Source organism: Protomyctophum bolini (assembly GCF_963924005.1).
Source record: "Protomyctophum bolini genome assembly, chromosome: 10".
NCBI classification, from domain to species: domain Eukaryota; kingdom Metazoa; phylum Chordata; class Actinopteri; order Myctophiformes; family Myctophidae; genus Protomyctophum; species Protomyctophum bolini.
The window spans coordinates 28,042,270-28,063,153 of record NC_137871.1 but is presented as its reverse complement, the minus strand read 5'-3'; the positions used below and the strand labels follow the sequence as shown (position 1 = coordinate 28,063,153).

The following is a 20,884-nucleotide window of genomic DNA, read 5'->3' as shown; positions in this document are numbered from 1 at the left end:
GTTCCGGGGTGAATAAACGGGACGACCGTGCGCATGCAATACATTTTGCAAGTCGACTGGTGATTACGATACACTGTATCGAACGTCAATTTCGATACGAATCGTGACAGCCTTATAAATTACCTCTCTCTCCTAATGGGATGGAATTGGCAACCCACGTGAACATTTATTTTGTGTTTTATCATGAAAGAGTTGGACGAGACAGAGAGACCCCTGTTATCAAACAAACACTCTAGCAATGATTACTATCAGAATGTAACACTTTTAACTCAGAGTGCAGGCTTCAGATGTAACCGTATGAACCCTGCTGGATTACATTTGTGCACTCTCTGAGTTACTAATGGAAAAATGAACACTGAGGATTGTACCCATTTAGATCTTTAATGGACACTCTCAAGAGATAAAATATTGTCAAACATCTGCATTTCTTAATTTACAAGAAGTCTACACAATCAGAGAATGTAGAACATTTGCCTGTTGTCTCTCCTATATATGGTATACCACAGCCTGGAATTTTGCAGAATAAATAATGGGCCTTGATATGAAAATTTAAAATAGTTGAAAAGCACTCCTCTAAAGCTAGCACCACATCTATTCATGTTTTGCTTGGTCCCATCCAGCCGTATACCATACCCTATCTACGGCATGGATGAATATCTGTAACCAATTTGTGACTCACAATCCTTTCACATATTGTACAGTGACAACTCACAAATGGACTTGGCGAAGCCCAGCTCCTTCTCATCACCTCAAGCCATTATTCTTCCACAACCCTGACACTTTGGACTATCCCGTTTATAACCATGGCCATTCGTCAAAGATATCCACACTCTTGTTGTTCTTGTTGTTGTTTCCTGTTAAAAATGTAACGTTTATTTAATTTATTTATTTTTGCTCTACAGTAGGCCTATAGTATTGGTTCAGGAAAAATGAACGTTGACTACCTTATTTCACTGGACTCGTTACGTTCCTTATTGGTGCATAATTCCATCAATTCCATCTCCAGGTTGTAGCTTCTTTGTGTATAGGATATGCCTGCGTGTGTGTGTGTGTGTGTGTGTGTGCGTGCGTGTGTAATGATTGTGCGTGAAATGTGTGTAGCAGCAGCAGCAGCAGCAGCCAGGTAATTGTAGGCAACAACACTCAGAGTTGTTGTGAACAGCAACCGTTTTTGGTGAGGTTTTCAGCCAACACAGATGTTATCTTATTGGCCACAGAGTGGCAAATGCTTTGCTTTTCACATCAACGCTGAGCTTTGTTGCCGTTATGTCTACAATTACCTGGCTACTGCTACACACGTCTCACACAGTCATTACACACACACAGCAAAGTGACAGGTGACTCAGAACACTGATTTAACTAATTACAATTTCAAGCTACTTTATTAATAATTTATAGTCCAATCACATGATATAATTGATTCCAAAATGGGTGTTCTGCATAATGAATGCACTTTTGCTACTTTAAAATATGTCCGAAACTGTTACAATTTAAAATGTAGGCATTTAGCAAACACTCTTAATCCAGAGTGATTTATTGTACGTATGACAGTAGGACAAGCAGGACACTAGGACAGTAAGGCAAGTAAGCAAGCAGGATTCATATTCAGGGAAAAAAAAGGCAAAAGTAGCGGGTAATAAATAATACAAGCTTGAAACGTGGCACACACTGCCACACAGTTAATATGGAGACAGCAACAACAATACATGTGTGTGTGTTGATTAACAAAGCCCGCCAGAACCGTAGATTACGGAGATAAGCTTTAGTCTGGCCGCCCGCCAAAACCTTAGCCCACGTGAAAAAAGTCTTTATATTCTTTAATCCATGTTTTGATCGGATCGAGTCGATCTCCCGTTAGCATCACAGTGTAAAGTGTGACACTGGACGGCGCCATCTTAAGATGTGCACGCATCCACGTGCGCTCTGTGCTGCTTTCAATGGCCTTTATATCCAAATCGGCACAATGAATGTCGTTTCTGGTCAAAACAAGGTTTTTCAACGGCCGACAGCCGGTACTGTGATACTCGCGGTCAGGTTTTTTCTGCACACAGCGAGAGAACAACCGGTCAAGATGCCACACACATCATTGTAACATCCGGTTACGGATATTTGGCTCTTCAAAATAAGGGTTTAAAGGGGAAAACCTTGACAATGCATGATAAATAAATACATTCATCCTGGCGGGGATTAATTGGCGTTAATCGAGCGTTAAAAAAAACGTGTGGATTACACCTTTAAGTAAAAAATGGGATGGGGGGGTGGGGTTCACTCACGGAGGCAGATGTTGTCCGTGAAGAGTCCCAGGAAGTCACTGCACTCGTCCCTCTGGCTCCCCCCGGTGGCCGAGCACGAGCACCACGGTGCCACACTGGACGTGGAGTTGTCTACGTAGTTGGGCGTTATCGAACTCCCTGTGAACGAATTAATGAACCACGCCCACACAACCTGTCAATATTTAATTTTCATCGTCCCCCTTTTGAGACGCTGCAACAGCTCAGTGGGGTCTCTGCGTTAGCAGCGCCACCAGTATAACTTTGGCACCTGATTGGCCTACACGCATTTCACTTAGAAACACTGTCTGTCTGTCTGTTAGTATAATGATTAGGAATGAATCATTAATACATACAACAGTCAAAGTCAAAGAGTGCCCTGCACCTAGTACAATATTTTGGCATGCTGCGACCCTGCATATTGTTTCTTCAGGAACAATATTTCTAGTTTTTTCAAATGCATGTATCCTCCTGAAACATGCATGAAAATCATATCTGTCCACCGTCCATTCACACAAATAACACAGAGGAGAAACTAGAGTAGTGCGCTACTTGGAATGCGTCACTTGATTGTGCGACCTACGGTTCAAGAGTTATAAGCCAAAACGTGAATCGAGCTGTTATAGCACTGGAGATCAGGTATACAGGCTTTAGTTTAGACATAGTATTGGTCTGATATTAGACTGACAACCTACCTAACCCTAACTGCAAGCACGGGAGCAGCTCATGTTCGACCGTTGTTTCCGCATGTCTGTTCTATTGGTGTGTCTAATTTGCGTGTGCATCCCCTAGCTCCTCACAAACAGACAAACACAAATGGACCGGACAGGGGCGGAAAACATATCATAACCTGATGGAGATAATAGTTCCATGAGTTCCTGTTTGAACAGAGACACTTGCTTGATAGAAGGTATTTAGTTGTTGTGCTGTTGCACGTTTTCTTTTTCTAGGTCACAGAGGTGCTTGACATCTGGCTTAATTTTCTCTGCCAGGTTTTCTTTTTTTCTCCCCTCCTTTGTGAAGCCGAGAGAGGATTTGAAGTGCCTTCATAAATACAGGGCAGGAATGAAAATGCCAAGTGTTTGTTTGCGCTGAGGGGCACCATTTGCGGCTCTCCAAATGTATTATTTTAGACCTACCTGGTCTAAAAAAACAAAAAGCTGACTTTCATCAGACACTTCACACAGGTTCTGTTCCTCTGATGCCTGTAGCAATGTTGCTTATGTCATTTATTTTAGGCCTGGGGCAGTGGTTCAATACGAGTACATTCCCTTTCTCCTTCTGTTTCTTCTCAGCATTTTATCTTTATTCATTGATTCCTATTGCTGCCTTTCCAAAACCATCCCCTCTGTATTGATTGCAATTCTCAATCGCCTTTTCACATACAGTGAGGAAAGTAACGTACATAAAGTGCATTTACTCAAATACTGTACTTCAGTACAATTTGGATACATCTCAGAGGAAAATATTGACGTCATTAGTTGCATGTTCATTTGCCGATTTAGATTATTAAAGAGGGAGTGCCACAATCTTTGTATTTTTCCAGTTTTTCATGTGTCTATGATGTGACAGTACTTCATTAGACACCCTGGAGTCATTTTTATGTGCAATGGTGTATTAACTTTGTATTTAGGGTTTCTTCCTGGAGGCTAAACCCTTGACAGTCAAATGTGTCAATGCAATAAACAGTAATATAGTGACACACTATCAGCCCCTCCCCTAACCCCTCCTCCTTTATCATACAACTACAGCTGTGGATGCAGCTTCAGTTCAGGTGGATCACCACCCATCACCACCCACCAGGCATACTTAATGAACTGGTGGGCGTGTCCACATAAAAGCATGATTTTAACAAAATTGTACACTTTTTGGAAAAAGTTCTTCCTCCTTATATTATAATAATACCAGATGATCATGTTTTAGGGTGGAAAAAAATCGTGGCACTCCATCTTTAATACAAAACAGACCATTAGCCGTCTTTTACACGCTCCCACTTTGGTACTATACGTGAAAAAAGAAAGAAAAAATAGGCCTTTTACTTGTTTTAATCGAGTATTTTTCATATTGTGGTATTGCTACTTCTAATTCGATCGCTATAAATGCACCAAGCCTCTGTGTACGTGTGTATGTACGTCGTTACTCCGACCACGGAGTAATCCCGTGTCAGTGTCACCATTCACCAGACTATCCACCATCCACCATAGGGTATCCGGAGAACTCGCCAGTTTACCAACTCGCCACCATTTAGTGCATTTTAGTTTGCCACTGTCTAGATCCCAGACCTTATAGCCTTTGTAACATTACTGGCAAGACGCCTAATACTTATGAGATGGAAATCGCCCATCCCGCCCTCCCATACACAATGGCTGAGAGATATATTTTTTTTTAAATAATTTGCAGCTTGAAAGGATTAGATATATAATGAGGAGCTCTATCGCAAAATTCCACACAGTATGGGACCATTTCCTTGCCTATGCAGAGGGAATCACTTTCCCGGTCATCCCTGAATGACTCCCCCTCCTACCTTCTTGTACTATGGGCCCAAGTGCTAAAACTTTTGGTTTTGTGTGTGTGTGTGTGTGTGTGTGTGTGTGTGTGTTTTTTTTCCCGTTATCTGTTTTGTTTGTTGCCTGGCGTTCCCTCTTTTTCCCCTCTCCCACCGTGTTATGTTGAAGAAAACCTCCCCCCCCCAAAAAATAAAATAAATACTGAAACCAGATATAATCATTAAGGAAAGTTTATGCATGCGGCACGGCTGCAGCCTATACCGCTCCTTGGCTGCGGCTCACTGCTCCAAGAGATGGGTCAAGTGCGGAGAACAAATTTCACTGCGGTAACGTGTGTGACAAATCGTATGACTTTGACTTTAACTTTGACTTTATATGTAAATTCTTAATTTCCATATTAAGAATGAGAACCCCTATATAGCTGACCATTTAATTGCACAAAATAATTGGATCATTTGGAAATGAACTATAACATCTGTGAGTTTGACATACTATACTGATGAAGACATGCAGCATGTTAGCCTAATGATGAAGACATTGATGAAGAATTGTCGCTCTGGCAAGCTATCCACCTCTGAGGTCTGGTAAGACGGGCAGTGTCGGTAGGCCAATCAGAGGCAGGCAGGACGTTACCATGTCTATGCTCGGACGTATAGTTAAGAATCAGGCGTTCCAAGTATAGGCCAGTGCCCAACGGGCACCGCTCTAGTAAGTAATAAATGTGTGTGCTTCTTCCACCACTGGTATTGACTGCATTTGTCAGTCAATCGCCTTCTCACATACAGCATATCTTCCGTTCGTGACGCGTAGCTTGCAAGCTAATTCAGGCAGTTGCGCTAGAGCATGTTCAGCACTATGTGGGCAACGTTGTATGTGATGTGTCAAGTAGCTGACCAAATTGGCGGTCTTCTTAAGTTCACCTGATTCCTCTGTCAGTGCTGCAACTGAATGTTGAATGGTGCTTTGTTTGCTCCCACCACCACCCCAGCACCACCAGTAGGCGCTGCGTTCTCTACACACTGCAAGATCTTTGCCCCAGTTATGCTGTCGCTGACCTTGTTTGGCTCTTGTCGACAAATCCCCTGATCTGACGCAAGAGTTGTTATAGACAGTATATCTCCCTGCTTTTAAAGGACCACTTCACCACTCAATCTAAACATTTTAGTAAAATAATATTGTTTAATATTAATATTGTTACCTAACGATGATGTCACTGGTGGACGGGTTTCTGAACTGCCCAAAGCCCTCCTATGAGACACAGACTGAGTAGAAAAAATGGTGCCATTTTATCATGATTATTAGTGAGGACCTATTACTGTATATGAAGATAGGTTGAAAAGTGGTTCTCTTCTAATGAGCCTGAATGCCTAGGTCAAATATAATATTCACACTTGTACATAATTATAATTAAAATGTTCCCAAGCTATTTATGGTCTCAATCTATTAGTGAGTCATCTGACTGAAGTGATTTAAATCCCATCTCCCCTAATACAACCCCCACTCATGATCTTTCACTGTCTTTCTTCTATATGCATGCATTTTGTATTTTGGAATTTGTGGGCCCTTTGAAAACGGCATGATTCCTCTAAAGAATAACATCACTGCCACAAGACGGCGCCATTAACCCTTTTTGCGATTACTTCATGTGGCGGCCAAGTCTATGGACTTTTGTTTGTTTAGAGCACTTTCGCCGCGACCCGACTATGGATAAGCGGATGAAGATGGATGGATCGTTTGCCAGCCAGTTTGTTTAGGGCCCTAAATGACAACGTGTGACGTCATGTGGCCGATATAAATACACAGTGGGCGCCCCTCATTTCACACAAGTGAGTTTGTTTGTTTTTTAGGGGCACTAGCCCTTCCTATGCCCAGATTTGTGTGTTTGTGTGAATAATAGCAATAATTTAATTGGCTGAGCATGGAATTGCGATGCTTTGATTGACTGAGCAAAGTACGTATTGAGGATACAAAGTGAGGACAGAAAAGTGAGGACGCAAATTGTGATTGGCCAGAATTAGATGATATATGATGATGTATGATGATCAGAGTGCCCCTCACTTCACAGTTCACACTGTTTTTACCACAGATCCTATATGATACATTCTAAGATGTCTATTGTCTATGGGATTTTCAAGAGAAATACAAATAACAGTGACCCTTCGGGGAGTGACACCAGGATTTGGGTAGTCTATTCTCATCATCACCCCTTGCTTCCCTAGTGCTGTACTATCTATGTCTCTGGTGTGTGTGGTGCAGTGGTTCCCAAACTTTTCCATGTCAAGGACCCCCAAAATGATACCCATTAGCCTGCGGACCCCCATTTGAAAAGATATGCAAATGGTTCCATTTGTACACTCTGAGTTACAGACCCATAGGGTCCATTTGGTTCCTAACCATCATTTAGCTGGGGACCCCCTGGAACTCCCTCAAGGACCCCTGTGGTCCCCTGTCCCCACTTTGAGAACCACATGTGTAGTGTACAGCACTTACCTATGAGCCCCGTGTAGGCCAGCAGACAGGCTCCATAGTTGCCCTGTTTGCATCCGTTGGGAGATGACTTAGAGGGGTGACAGTCATACTGGAACTGTGCCAGACGAGACCTACAGTATTAGAATCACAATCAGGTGCTGTACGGTCTTATTTTCTATTGTATTTTTTTTTTCATCTTTTTGGTGTAGAAGAAGAAGGAATAGCTATCAGGTGTAAAAGCAAAGGGTGCAAATCATTCTTGTGCAAGCTCTTTTTGTTATTTCCATAAACAGAGAAAGGGAAGAAAAAAGGGTGCTGGGGGGGGGGGCTGGGGGGCGCAGGCAAAGCAAGGGGAAGAGAGAGAGATCGATATAACAAGCATGTATCTACATTATTTACGTACACATCATTGCATTGTCAGGCAGAAACATCTTATCTCCATATTCTAAATTTTGTTGACGTGTTGTGAGCTTGTAGATCTGCTATTTTCAGAATGCAACAAACATAAAACTGGGTCTCTACTCCACTACTTCCTCCCTAACATTTTAGTCTAGTTTTTATTTGTTGACTAAATTGTCAGTATATTTAGTCTAGTTTTAGTTATCATAGCTTAGTTTTAATTTAGTTTTCCTCAGTGAACATTTCTTGTCTTAGTTTTAGTTGACAAAATCAACACTGGCTTGTACACGTCCAACTCCTGTACAACTCCTAATTTTAGAGTACATGAGAATATGATAAGGGTTTAAGTGTTTAACACTAAATTAAAACCGTTGTATTAAAGTGGAACCTTATTATTATTATTTTGCTCTGTTTTGTTCGCCCATTCCCTTTGACTTCATCATGGGCTTCTTGATGAAGATTTATAGTTGTTTTCTCATCGCCTTTTTGTTAAAATTACGGCCTGGTCAACGCAGAGAGTGAAGGCAACGGACTATAAAGCGATGGTGATTGAAAGCACATTATGTTTCAACCCCCATATGCAGCTATAGGATCATTAGCAACGCCCTGGGAATGTAATGGGGCAGTGAGGAATAATGACCATGACCAGAGATAGCAGTGCGCAATAACTCTGATCCATCCAGCTCTTTATCTGTGCTAAATAGTTAATGTGTTATTCCAACGGGCTCTCTGCACTGTTCTAGTCCAGTGTTGGTGGAGGAGGACAAAAAAGAAGAAGAAAATCTGTATTTTTATAAGAAAAGTAGGTAAAAAGCCAAGGGTAAAAAAACAATCTTAATTACTTCTGGTGAACGAAAATGTGCTGCGTGATGATAGATCGACTTTCATGAATATAAATGAATCTTGATTTCGTTCACCTGCGTGGTTCCCATAGCTGCACGTTCCTTCAAACACAACCGTTTTTAATTACAGAACTGCCAGTATTCCGTCTGGGTGTCATCTTAACGGTTTACTCATTGTACACTTAATGAGCACACTAAAATATGTATCTGAAACTTGGTAACAAACATCTTTTACACTTCTCATGCCATAGCCTGAAGGGATGGAACTTTCTGATTGGTTGCAAACTGCGAGGCCGTTTCAGACTGAACCTTCAAAAAAAATCACACCCGTGTGAACTGAGTGATGCAAATCCCCTCTCTCTCTCCCCCCTCCTCTCTCTCTCTCTCTCTCTCTCTCTCTCTCTCTCTCTCTCTCTCTCTCTCTCTCTCTCTCTCGGCATGGCGGTGCCTCTCGTGACTCAAGTTTAGATTTAGATGGCACGGCTCCTTCGTTTTAACACTTTTCTTCTTTAACACAAAGTTTTGAGAACGGCACTTATGCATTCCTAAGAGCATCCGTAATTCAGACTTGTCAGGTTAGTCTGACAACGTGGTTTTGCGATTAGGATTATGGACAGTTAGTAATTGGGCGAGCCGTCGTGTAGTCGGAATAATTCGCCCTCGGAATACTGATGCTTTTACTGACGAATACTGACATTTTATATCATAAAAGAAAATACCCTAAGATGTCCCAACACATACTGGGCCCTCTACGGGTGTAATTATAAAGACGTGTGGAGACGTCTTGAGCACTTAAGCTGATTGTGACAGCCCTATACTTACTGAGTTGTAAAATAGAACATATTCTGCATACAAACCTGCACACATAGTCGTCCTTGCAGGTGCGCATCTGTGTCAGGCAGCTGGGCTTTGGGTCGGCCGCTTCGTACGAGCAACTGGGAACGACTGTCTGCCTCCGGCGCTCGGCACACGCCGTGTCCGTGCAGGGGCAGAACAGCAGCTCGTGGGTGTAATCGGCGGGCACTCGGTCAAAGAAGCGGCGCAGTGCCTTGTTGCATTTGGCTCGGTTGCACAGGCCCGACTTGGCGGTGGGTTTGATGCAGGCCGACACGTAATCCGTGCGCAGTTTCTGGCACACGTCGTCCACGTTGCACGCCTTGGCGGCGTCTAGGCAGCGGTTCACCGTCATGCCGACCTCAGAGTCTGTGGACCACGCAAGAAAGGTTCAAGGAGACAAGACATCAGCGTGCTTATATAGTGCTCTAATGATCCCCAGATTGATACAGTATGTATTTGGCCACGGACCCCCATCTGAAAATATTTTGTGCCAGAGAGTGACTACCAGAAGAGAAGATTTATGTTTAAAAAAAAAATATATACTGTGTGTATATATATATATATATATATATATATATATATATATATATATATATATATATATACGTGCCTTGTATCATTCTGCGTACACAATACACATGCTAATATATAAATACCTGTACTGTATGTCTTTCTGAAAGAATATGCTAGTAGGCTACTTGAGTAAATGTACTTAGCTACTTTGCAACACTGATCAAACAGCCAATGACTGACAGGCTAGAGTAGACAGATCAGCAGCTGCACTAATTGCTAGAGTGCAGAGGGACATGGGTTGACCTTAATGGTGTTAACAGACTGTGAGACATCAGAGTGGCGCGCTACGAGCTTGTAGGTCTGCTGTGGGATAGCTTTAAAAGTGATCAAAAAGTTAAACACAGCAATGGAAGTCATAACCTCAACCATTAAAAGTTTAAATGGAGTTTGTCAGTTAATGCATGGTTTAGTGGCATGATTACAAACACGCAAAAGAAAAAGGGCTTCTCAGTTGAAATATCATTGACTTTCCCATAGACTTTTTGGGGGGTGTGGGTTTTTTTTACAGTTTGAATGCAGTTTCTAAGGTGCCGAAGGAGATTATAGTAGATAGATAGTGAGGATATAGAATGGTGTACTAGAAGGTGAGTGAACTTACCAGCGGTGATGGAAGCCAGCCGGACATAGGCATAGTCTCTGTCTACTGCTTCATACGGATAGCTCTCCACCAGGTTCAGCCCTGAAACAATACGAGACAACAATATGCCTGGATTAAGTTTGTCACGCACCTAAAAACACCTATTGGCCTGTTGCGTGTCCCCCCACTGTAGTGCGTGCATGTGCACATGTTACCGGGGCAGACCAGGGTTTTTTCCAAATCACCCAAATCACTGAATGCTCCTTTAAGATTAGATTGAAGTGGAAACCGACGGTCCGACCAAATTGCCACCCTCGCCAGGGTCACGGCTGGCACACTCGCCACGTTTTGAGGTCAATCGTTTGAAAACCACTGGTAACAAAATTATGACTTTGCTGAAGGTGTAAAATGCACCAACCCAACGCAAAAAAACAAGTTTTATAATATTATACCCACAACTGACCATGGATGACGGACTGGTGCAGGCTCCAGTAGATGCTGAGACAGTTCTTCTCCTTCTTCATGCCCCGCTTGCACTGGCAGCCGTGCAGCGGGCTGGAGAGCAGTGCCGACACGGCGTTGGCACACTGGCTGCGAGCGCCGGGCCCCAGCTTCATGCTGCCGTTGCCCGCCACGCACTGGCGCAGGGTCCGCAGGCGTGGGCTGCACGCCTCGTCGCTGGAACACGAGTCTCCGGCCACCAGGCAGTCTCTACCGGCCAGGAGCACTTCCAACAGAGCTGTGTGTGTGGGCCATAGCAGAGAGCAGGGAGGAGAGGTCAGGATTGATGTTGTTTTTACATTTCTGTCTAATAAACTATTCCATCAGAGTACAGTCCAACACTTAGTCCAAAAGGGATGGCACCAAAACAAAGTCAACTTGCAGTCTTGTTGTATAATAGATTGCCCTGTTATAATGTGGATAAATTGGGAGAGAGCAGGTTATAACCACTTAAGTGGCTAATATACTAATATGCACACAGCATAATTTGTACTTTCGGGCCCCTTCCCTACTTCCTTCACTCATGTTATACCGATGATTCTAATTAAGGCTCTGTTCCATTTTGGCACAACAGAGTCAGGGTGCTGCTATTGGGGTGCATAGCGTATACGTTAGTCCGCTGTCCCAATAATCTGACATTACTAACCCTAGCCCTAACCGGCCACGTATATGTCGGACTATCAGTACGTCGGTCTCTGTATTCTCTCTGCACAGAGCCTATTGCCCAGCTTGCAAACCGTATAGAGTACAATTATGCAAGCAATGTTAAATGGTTAACAAACAAAAGCCTTGATGTTCTTGTTTCCATTGTGGTCTGTTATGGCTGAGTAGTCTACTATACTCAACTAAGGTCACATTCATACCAGAGAGCTTTGCTGCGATTAAAACGAATCCTGCTGCGCATTTTCAGAAAGTGCACTTCGTTTGGCAGGTGTGAAGGCTCATTCGAATCCTAATGCGTATCAAAGAACCGCATTTTACTCAGAGCAAAAACGGGGGTTTCGCTTCGCTTCCAATCGCACTTGATTACGATTCGGTGCAGGTGTGAATGCAATCCGCAGTAAATAAAGGAAATGAAGCAAACAATGTGGCGGGTGAGGAGCTGAACACAGTTGGAGACGGAGAAGGCATATTTTACGCAGCGCAAAGATGTCCCGTTACCGTGGATACTAGACGTGGTCGAATGAGGAGACTGAAGCCCTGATCGAAATGAGGACGAGTACATTAATCAATTGCTTAAGAAAACACATAAAAACACTGCAGTGTATTATAGCCTACAGAATATTCTGTCTGTCTGTCTGTGCCGTAAACATGGAGTGCTCACTGTGTGGGGACTGGGGAGCAGGGACTTTCATCTCGATAAACTTGTAAACATTTTGCGCTGCTGTCTGTTATATTATCAGTGTGCTCAGCGCTGTGCCTCCATGCCCAAAAGTGCGTGGCGTGGCTGCATGTGTATAGTGAGAGAGCGAGAGAGCTGGGGGGGGGGGGGGTCCAGTCCCATACGGCACGACACATGCACGTTATGAGTATAATTGTATCCCCATAGATTTCACTGTGTTGTAGGCTGTGTTGTAGGCTAGGTTTATGAATGGAACACATTGATAAAGGTCCCCCCTGCTGCATTTCCAATTGCTACGGATGACAGTGTGAAGGCAAACCGCAGCAAATTAAATATGCAAGAATCCCAAAATCTCCGCCCGTACGCATGAGTCTACCGAAGTATTAGGTGAGAATGTGACCTAAGTGTAATCAAGCCTTTCCTAGAGATGCGTTGTCCGGCAGCATAAATTATACAAGACAATTATTTGAACGTGAAAATGCTGCATTCAAGTTCATGCAGAAGAATTTGGAAAAGGAAATTCTCTTGAGTGCTGCATGCATGGTCTGGAGAGGGCACTTTACAGACAGGACAGCTACAGTAGAGGCTCAAGCCTCTTTTGATCTCTGCAGTGTGTACACTGAATTGTAGTGGTGGAGCTGGTACTGTATCTAACCATTTTCTTCAGGAGAGGAAATACATACAGTCACCACTGTGCTCAATCTGCTCATGTTTACCATGCAGCTTCAATTCATTATTAGTATGTCGGGATGCTACTGCCACCGGGCCACTTCCTGTATTCGCTCTGTTGCACATCAAAGATCTTAGATTTCTCTCCAGACAGTGATCCAATTTATTCCACGCACGGATGGAAGCATTTCCAGTTATTCTTTTTAATTTCAGCGACGAGACCAAACCGAATGGATTTGACTGATTTGATTTAACTGCAGGGGTTGGGAGCTCCTCGTGGACATATACTGTAAAAGTTGCGGGAAGTAATTTCAATGAGAAACGGTGTGGCGCCACGACTTGACTGGTATACAGCTTTACCCCTGTGGGTGCTGATAAGACGTAATTCCGTCTTTGCCTCCTGAATTGCAATGTAATTCACTTGCGCTCCGTGCATGTAAGCAAACGCCATGAGTAATTAAATGCCGTAGGTTTTGAGGGCACATTTATGTTTAATGAAGTAATAATACAGTGTATGACATACATGCAAGGCCATGGCTATAACAGTTCAGTTACTGGAAGTCGTTCATCTTGCTTGTCAAAGCTACATCCTTCAGTGGTGGGAAGAAGTATTCGCAGAAAATAGCAGTTCGACAGGCTCCCAATGTGATGTAAGGCAAATGTACAAAAGAATAGATCTGCTATTTTCACCATTGTACAGTACAACAAAGTATGATACAGGGTTAAGTAATTATTGAGAATTATCTATTTAGTCGATTATATTCTATATAAAAAAATATTCAATGAATTTACATGAGCATCTATATGTGGGTTATTGGCTCTAAATGTAGCCTCGGTCCCAGGCTTACTTATCTGCCAAAAGAAAAGCCTGGTCACAACGTAAGGCAGAGAAGCTATCGGCGGATGTATCCTCCGGAACATCCGTCAAATGTATTTCCCCCGGATACGATATTTTCCCGACCAATCACAACACTTGTTTAATTCGCGGAGAATGTAAACTGATTTGTAAAGCATCAACGTCATTTCCCTGGGCAATACTTCCGCTAAAATCCTGCAACTTCCGCTGATAGTCTTTTCAGTGTTGGTCTTGCCCAGGGTGCTCTAAATGTGGGTTTCCATACATTTCCGGGTTAATTGCCCAGGCCTATAGTTTCATAAATTTCCTGAATTTCGCTGCAGGGATCAATAATGTTTATCTTCTTATCTTATCTCATCTGTATCTCTGTAAAACTTCAGTCTTGAGTCTTCCCTATAAATACTGTATGTCTCACACAAATAAGAAGGTGCAGCTTTTAGTCCCACTTTTACAAGTTACTTTCGGAAGTCAGTCTCCACACTCCCCTTTTCAAATATTAACCAGCGAATGCCTCAATGTACTTACGTTTATTTATTTTGATTTTGTTCATGATAGCCTGTAATGACTGACATACATGGCCACGGTTGAAGATCAGCTATTGCATGTATGTTTTGTGGGGATACCACACACTTTACCGTATGTTTGGTTATTATATTGGACAACACATTATGTCATGGCTTTGTATACCCTCCACTGGTATAGGCTGGAACCAAACGACGTTAAAACACACCTACAGCACTAGCACAGACAACTGCAGAGAGAGACAGCCAACTAGCTTACAGCACATATGACATACTGTACATGACATATCCATTATGAAGTCAGGGTCATAAGAAGACACACAAAAAAAAAAAACTAAAATGATTTGATCGTACGTCAAATTGCAAAGACAGCCCATCCACAATGCACTGCAGCGTGACACTATTGCATACGTAGATTTGCTATAGCAGCTGTTTCCCAAACAGCGGGTCAGGACTCAGGACCCATTTGTGGGTCAAGGCCCACTTTTTTCAGGTCACGACCTTGAGTAAAGCTCCCATTTTCTTGTCCTGCATATACTGTGTGTGTGTACAAATTCAGGTTATTATAATGAATTATTTATTTAAAAATCTAAAACTTTTTTGGCCTATAATTATGTCCCAAAACAGGGTCATCAGGGTGGAGAGGTTAAAGAAGATGAAGTGTGATGGGTATTTACTAGCCAGAATGCTCTAGTGTATATAAAGTCACATATTCCAAGACGACTTCATTAAGTTCCATTTTAATTTTAATTTTAATCTCTCATGAAGTGGGCCATTAAGTCAGCGCGCCGCCAGGGTAACCGATCAGCTAATCTGCATGTGATTTATGTGGCAGGGGAACTAGAGGACTTCAAACCGTGGCTCGGAAGCCATTGATTACTGACATGGTTAATTGGCTAAACCCACTGGTACACTGAGACAAGCTTATTGGAAATGTCAAATCAAGCGGCTCATTTGCATTCATGATGTATGGCGGCCTATTCCTGCTTCTGCCCAGGCAGCACAAACTGACATATACGCATCATGCAGCCACGGAGTAGAGGGGCCTGGGATCACTGCCTCCAGTTTGCAGCTTGACCATCTGTCCTCCGAGACAAATTGGCTCGAGATATTTTCTCTCTCTCTCTCTCTCTCTCTCTCTCTCTCTCTCTCTCTCTCTCTCTCATGGAATAGGGGGAGAGACACATGAGCGAGACTCGGGTGGCTTTCACACCTATATAGTTGGCTACATTTCATCCGATCAAGAGTCAAAGATCGTACATTGCATTTTTCATGAGATCCCATTAGTGTTCACACAGTTTTGTGTTAAGTGAGCCAACATGCTGCGGTTTTGTGTCAATGAATGCCATACTTCATCGTACAAGGGGAGTGGGTGGGAGAGGATGAGCAAGCTAACTGTATCTGTACATGTATTGTTTATTGTGCACTGTCTATTTGTGTAACTGCACTGTACTGTATGTAATGTTTTTCCCTGTGTATGGGACCCCCTCTAAAATGAGATGCTGCATCTCAAGGGGCTATCCTTTCAATAAATTCTGACCAAGAGTCACACATATGTATAGCGGAAATAGAGCTTGTATTTTAGAAAAAACTTGAAAGTGAAAGTTGTTGTCTGGTTCTGTACATGCAAGGTTTCCATCTGAATCCGACAGCAACCGAGTTTTCTAAACACATGTCGAACAGGCCACTCATTATATTGGACAAAACGGGGAGAATCACTGTTGCAGAAACAATGGAGCAACAGCAGCGTATCATTCATTCAGTTGTCTTTTTTTTAATAATGAAATCACACTATTACTGTGTAATTTACACGATGCTTGTGACAGTCAGTAACCAGTAATGTTATACAACGTAGAACATGTTTGAGCGGCTATGTGTGTCTGTATGAGCACGGAATGTGCTCAGCTGATTGGCTGAGCACGGAATGTGATGTATGATGATAAGAGCACCGCTCACTTCACACAAGTGTGATTTCTAATCAACATTTGACATTGCATAGCAGAATTTTACTTGGCTGCACGTAAATATATGCTTCTGGATGTCCCTGGCACAAAATCATTTGAGGTGCATGGCCAAATGCCACCACTCGTATAGAAACAGTAGGAACATAGCAACAGTCGTAGGTCAAGTATACAACGCAACACAATTGCACCACATGAAAAATAATCCCACATGTCTCACAGCCATGTCGTAACAGCATAAAATATGACCTACTTAAACATGTTGTAATAACTGACTCCAGGGGTATAGGCTATAATTGTGATTACAGTTAAAGTGGCCTTGTTCAGGCAGACAGAAAGAATCTATAATGTTCTTGGCAACATGAAAATTACATTAATTCATTCCATTCATTCCCTGATGAAGGCTTAACCGCCGAAACGTTGGATATTCCTGTCTTACCTGCTGTCCTAATAAATATTGGTACTCTAGCTATTGGTGTGTGCGGCCACCTTCTTGTTTATTCAAGATCTCCTCAAAATGAAAATTACACACATATCTAATGGTATAGGTTTTTTAATATCAATTTCATCACTTTTTATCGTCTTTTAGGCTACTTAGGCTATTTTACAATGCAGTTTGAAGTTCGAAAACATTGGCGTCAATTGGGTATTCCAAGGGGGAAAATCTAATAAAATGCAGGTAAAGAAAATATGCCAAAAAAGAGGCAAGTAACCGCACATAACCACAAAAATTGTCGTGAACTTATAACGTGTGTCACGTCACATCACATGCAGATGGATGGATGTGATCTGAGATGATAACTTGGGAGTTTATCAATACAGGCATTCCAATAAAATAATGTATTGCTGCAGTCTAAGGGCCGATTCATACTCCTATTTTACCGCTGTTTCGGCGCTGTAGTGCCGAAATGATTTCGGCTCGTCAGAAAATTTCAGTAGCACCGAAGAGCCGACTTTAGGACGGTACCCGCCCCCCCGAACCTCAAATGACATCAAATTGTAGACTCTACAGCGCCTACAGCTTGTTTATTTTTTACTTCATGTCCAAGTATTTAAAAAAAAGCCTATACCTCTGGCTTTTCTTCATTTCTCATCATCCATTTATTCTGGATTTTAGACTGCAATAATCTTACGCATGTGTTCATCACCTTGCATTAACCTGGTTGGTTGGTTTTCGAATAGGTCTTAAGTAGTTCATGCATAGTTTCATAATAATAAACTAAATCTGCAGTAAGGTACTTTGGTGCAGCATGTACTGTAACTATAAAGTGAAGCGGTCAAATAATTCATATTGGGGAAGAAAAATAGTACAATATATGCCTAGATGTACAGGTATACTTCAGGGTTGTCTGTGCAGGTTTACTCTGGCTACAAACCTTGGTGTCTTTCGTTCTCCCTCCAATGGCTTGTTGGAGGATTATAAAGCTCTTATCATAATAAAATAGCAAAGCGAACTTAGCCAAGAGCCCACCTGCTACTTTCACCTACTGTATAAGCCCGTCTCAAGTTTAATCTTTCCGGTGCATTCAAACACATTTAAATCTCCATTTAATGAGCATCCCAGAGAACCTTCCTCTGTTCCGAGTTCATAAGACTGGAGGAATCGACCTGTACGAATAATAATGCTGGATATGCCCTGTTTATAGGTTTCTGTAAACCAAAACTGGGGATTATGCAATAGTAGTCAAATACAAAACAATTGTCTATCTTTAAAAGCTATACCACAGTCAAATACATTCGTTTTTTTCTGTAATGGGCCTACTTTGTTTTTTGTATCGGAACAATAGTTTTTATTTCTATATATTTTATTTCTTCAGATTCTCTCAGTAAATTCAACCTTTCTGCTCTGTGATTTAAATGGTGGGCTTAATCTAACAATATAATGAAGGAAAAGCATGTGTATGCATCTCTGTATGTGCTACCCCCCTGCTCCCCCTCACTTGCACAGTTCATCTGCATTTTGCACACAGACATCGACCTTCATGTTATTGTAATGCAGGGCACCACAAAGCCCTTTTCCCAAATTAACAAACTGAACACTGCGTTTATTTGCATTTTCCCACACTTACACCCTTACTGTGCATGCGTGGTTGCCACAGCTTCACCCTTACTGTGCATTCGTGGTTGCTTTAATGTGCATGCGTGGTTGTCCGTTTTTGTCCAACGGGAACGATATATTATTTTATTTAACGCTCTTTCATAATGACCAGATATGCTCCACAGTGTTTTGTCCCATACAGGCTGACGTAAAAAGGCAAACTAGCGCATGACCCAGACCCATGCATGCTCTGAGCTGTGGTGAGCTCTGGGTTGAGTTACTGTATGTCATTTTTCACCTGTAGAAAATCTGGAATTCTCCTTATTTAATACAATGTGATTCAAACCAGATTCATGCAGTGTGATGTTGTACCAGTCATTAGTTCTTCCAAACAGCTCCTTCATTATTCCCGAGGTGATTAATCAAGTTGTGATGTATAGTATAGGTTACTGTGTAACCTTGCAATATGATGATGATGATGATGATCATGATGGGAGGCTGCTTGATTTCTCCCATGTATTCGAGGAAGGGGAGCACAGCACAGGAAGCAGGCTGGAGCTAGGGCACCTGTCTCTGACAGCCGCAGTGGATTTATAACCGATCTGCTCCATGCAGGACAGAGAGCCACCATCAATGCTGGGCAAAGTACTCCAATCCCAGTACATGAGTCAACTTTGTACTTAGTTTAATATAGCAGATCTACTAGGCTGTTATCACTACTAATTTACGAAGACTTATATTGCACTGACGATCGGCAGTGGCTCAGGGGTAGAGTGGCCGGATGGATTCCTAGTTCGATCCAAGGAAGCTTAGAGAAGGAAATGTCATGGTCACGTGACTGACACTTTCATGGATGCTTTCATGGGAGCCAACTATACACCCGGAAGTTTGGCAGAATGCATTGGAGTCAATGAGAGCTCAGTGACCAGCTTATGAACATTATTTCTGAATGACTGAGACCTTTTGTAAAGTAATCGCTTCTGGAAAATAACTGAAGACATTATTGTCTGCTGTGTTGCTTTTCGATGTGTACACTGTAATTATATAGAGGTATAGTATCTAAAGAGCACAAGGTACTTTTCTGAACGTACCAAGTATCTCAATACTATACCACCGTTTCCTATCTGGCAGCCAAATCTCGTGATACCTCCAAGCTAGAAATGATACCTGCTGTTGTTTAGATCCTCAGATAAAATTACATACTGTGCACTATGTGCCCATCAATAAGCAAGTGATTAGAAAACAACCTATGATATGTCTTATTTTATATTCCTGATTATATGACAAAGGTCTCACTCTCAGTGAATTAACTCTTATTGTTCAGAAATAATGTTTGTTATGAGCTGGTCCAGCCGGCTCCATTCACTGCCATGTATTCATTGAACTTCCGGTGTGAGTTTGGCTCCCATGAAAGTGTCCATGAAAGTGTCATGGTGCAGCCCAGTCACGTGACCATTTCCTTTCCTTCTCTAAGTTTCCTTGGTTCGATCCCGGCCTCCCCCGGAGTTAGTGTTGAAGTGTCCTTTAGCAAGACGCTGAACCCCCAATGGCGCCTGTTGTGCAGGTTGATACCTTGGGCATGGTTTCCTCCCGCCATCACTGTATGAATGGGTTGCACAATCTATGTAAAGCGCCTTGGATAAATGCACTATATAAATGCACCATTTAATTTACTGATCAGAGCAATAGAGCACTGAAATCTGGTTTCACTGCCACCATAGAGCACTTGTCACTTCTTTTAGGTTATTTATTACATTGGGAACCCCATAGAATAATCTTAGATTGTATAAGAACTGTGTTCCAGAAATAAACAACTCAACCGTGAGATTTTACTCCAAACAGCCGTTATCAAACATAACTCATCAGCTGGGCTGATTTGTTTATTTATGGAACGCAGTTGTTATATGATGCGATCTGATATCTCATAATAGAAATAATACTTACGTGACCCTGGGCTAGAGGGAGTGAGGTCAGGACTTTGCTACTCTATGGCCACTGCATTATGGCCATTTGAACAGTTATATATACTGCTGTAACACTGCACCTGTGGCCCCTAGTAGGGCCCCTGGCCCCTGGCTATGACAATAGGGCTATGACAATAGGGCAGGGGCCCCTGCCCTATTGTCATAGCAGAGCCCTGACCATGTGTTAGTGGCCGGTTTTGAGCTCAAGATTCAAATCATGCTGCTGAACCAATCAAACAACCCAATCAGATGGGTGGGCCACGTGCATTTTCATTTTTATATAACTTGCAGTACCCTCGCAGCTCGCCAGTTGGGCTGCCGTAACCAACATGAAGAGGACGTCTACAGTAATTGACCCCTTCAATTCACCCAGCTCCAGCCGACCGAGAACACATAAAGTCAACATACGTATCAGAAGCCCTTACAGAGGCACACAACAGGAACTGACTTTTGCTGCTCATAAATAATATAGTTATATATAGCAGGACAGGGATCATGTTCAATGATATGAGCGAGTGGCTTAAAATAGCTGTTTTGGGTGTTTTGAAACTTCGAGAG

At 42.5% G+C, this 20,884-nt stretch overlaps 1 protein-coding gene across 1 annotated transcript in view; it reads right to left on the bottom strand.

Annotated features, from left to right (window-relative positions):
- The window catches only part of gfra4b (GDNF family receptor alpha 4b), a gene marked incomplete at both ends in the record, with an annotated part of 50,094 nt that overhangs the window by 5,271 nt on the left and 23,939 nt on the right, over nucleotides 1–20,884 (bottom strand). The window contains 5 exons of the mRNA XM_080773447.1: nucleotides 2,274–2,411; nucleotides 7,268–7,377; nucleotides 9,345–9,690; nucleotides 10,496–10,576; nucleotides 10,938–11,213. Coding sequence (XP_080629573.1) covers nucleotides 2,274–2,411; nucleotides 7,268–7,377; nucleotides 9,345–9,690; nucleotides 10,496–10,576; nucleotides 10,938–11,213 — 951 coding nt within the window. The remainder of the gene's footprint in view (nucleotides 1–2,273; nucleotides 2,412–7,267; nucleotides 7,378–9,344; nucleotides 9,691–10,495; nucleotides 10,577–10,937; nucleotides 11,214–20,884) is intronic.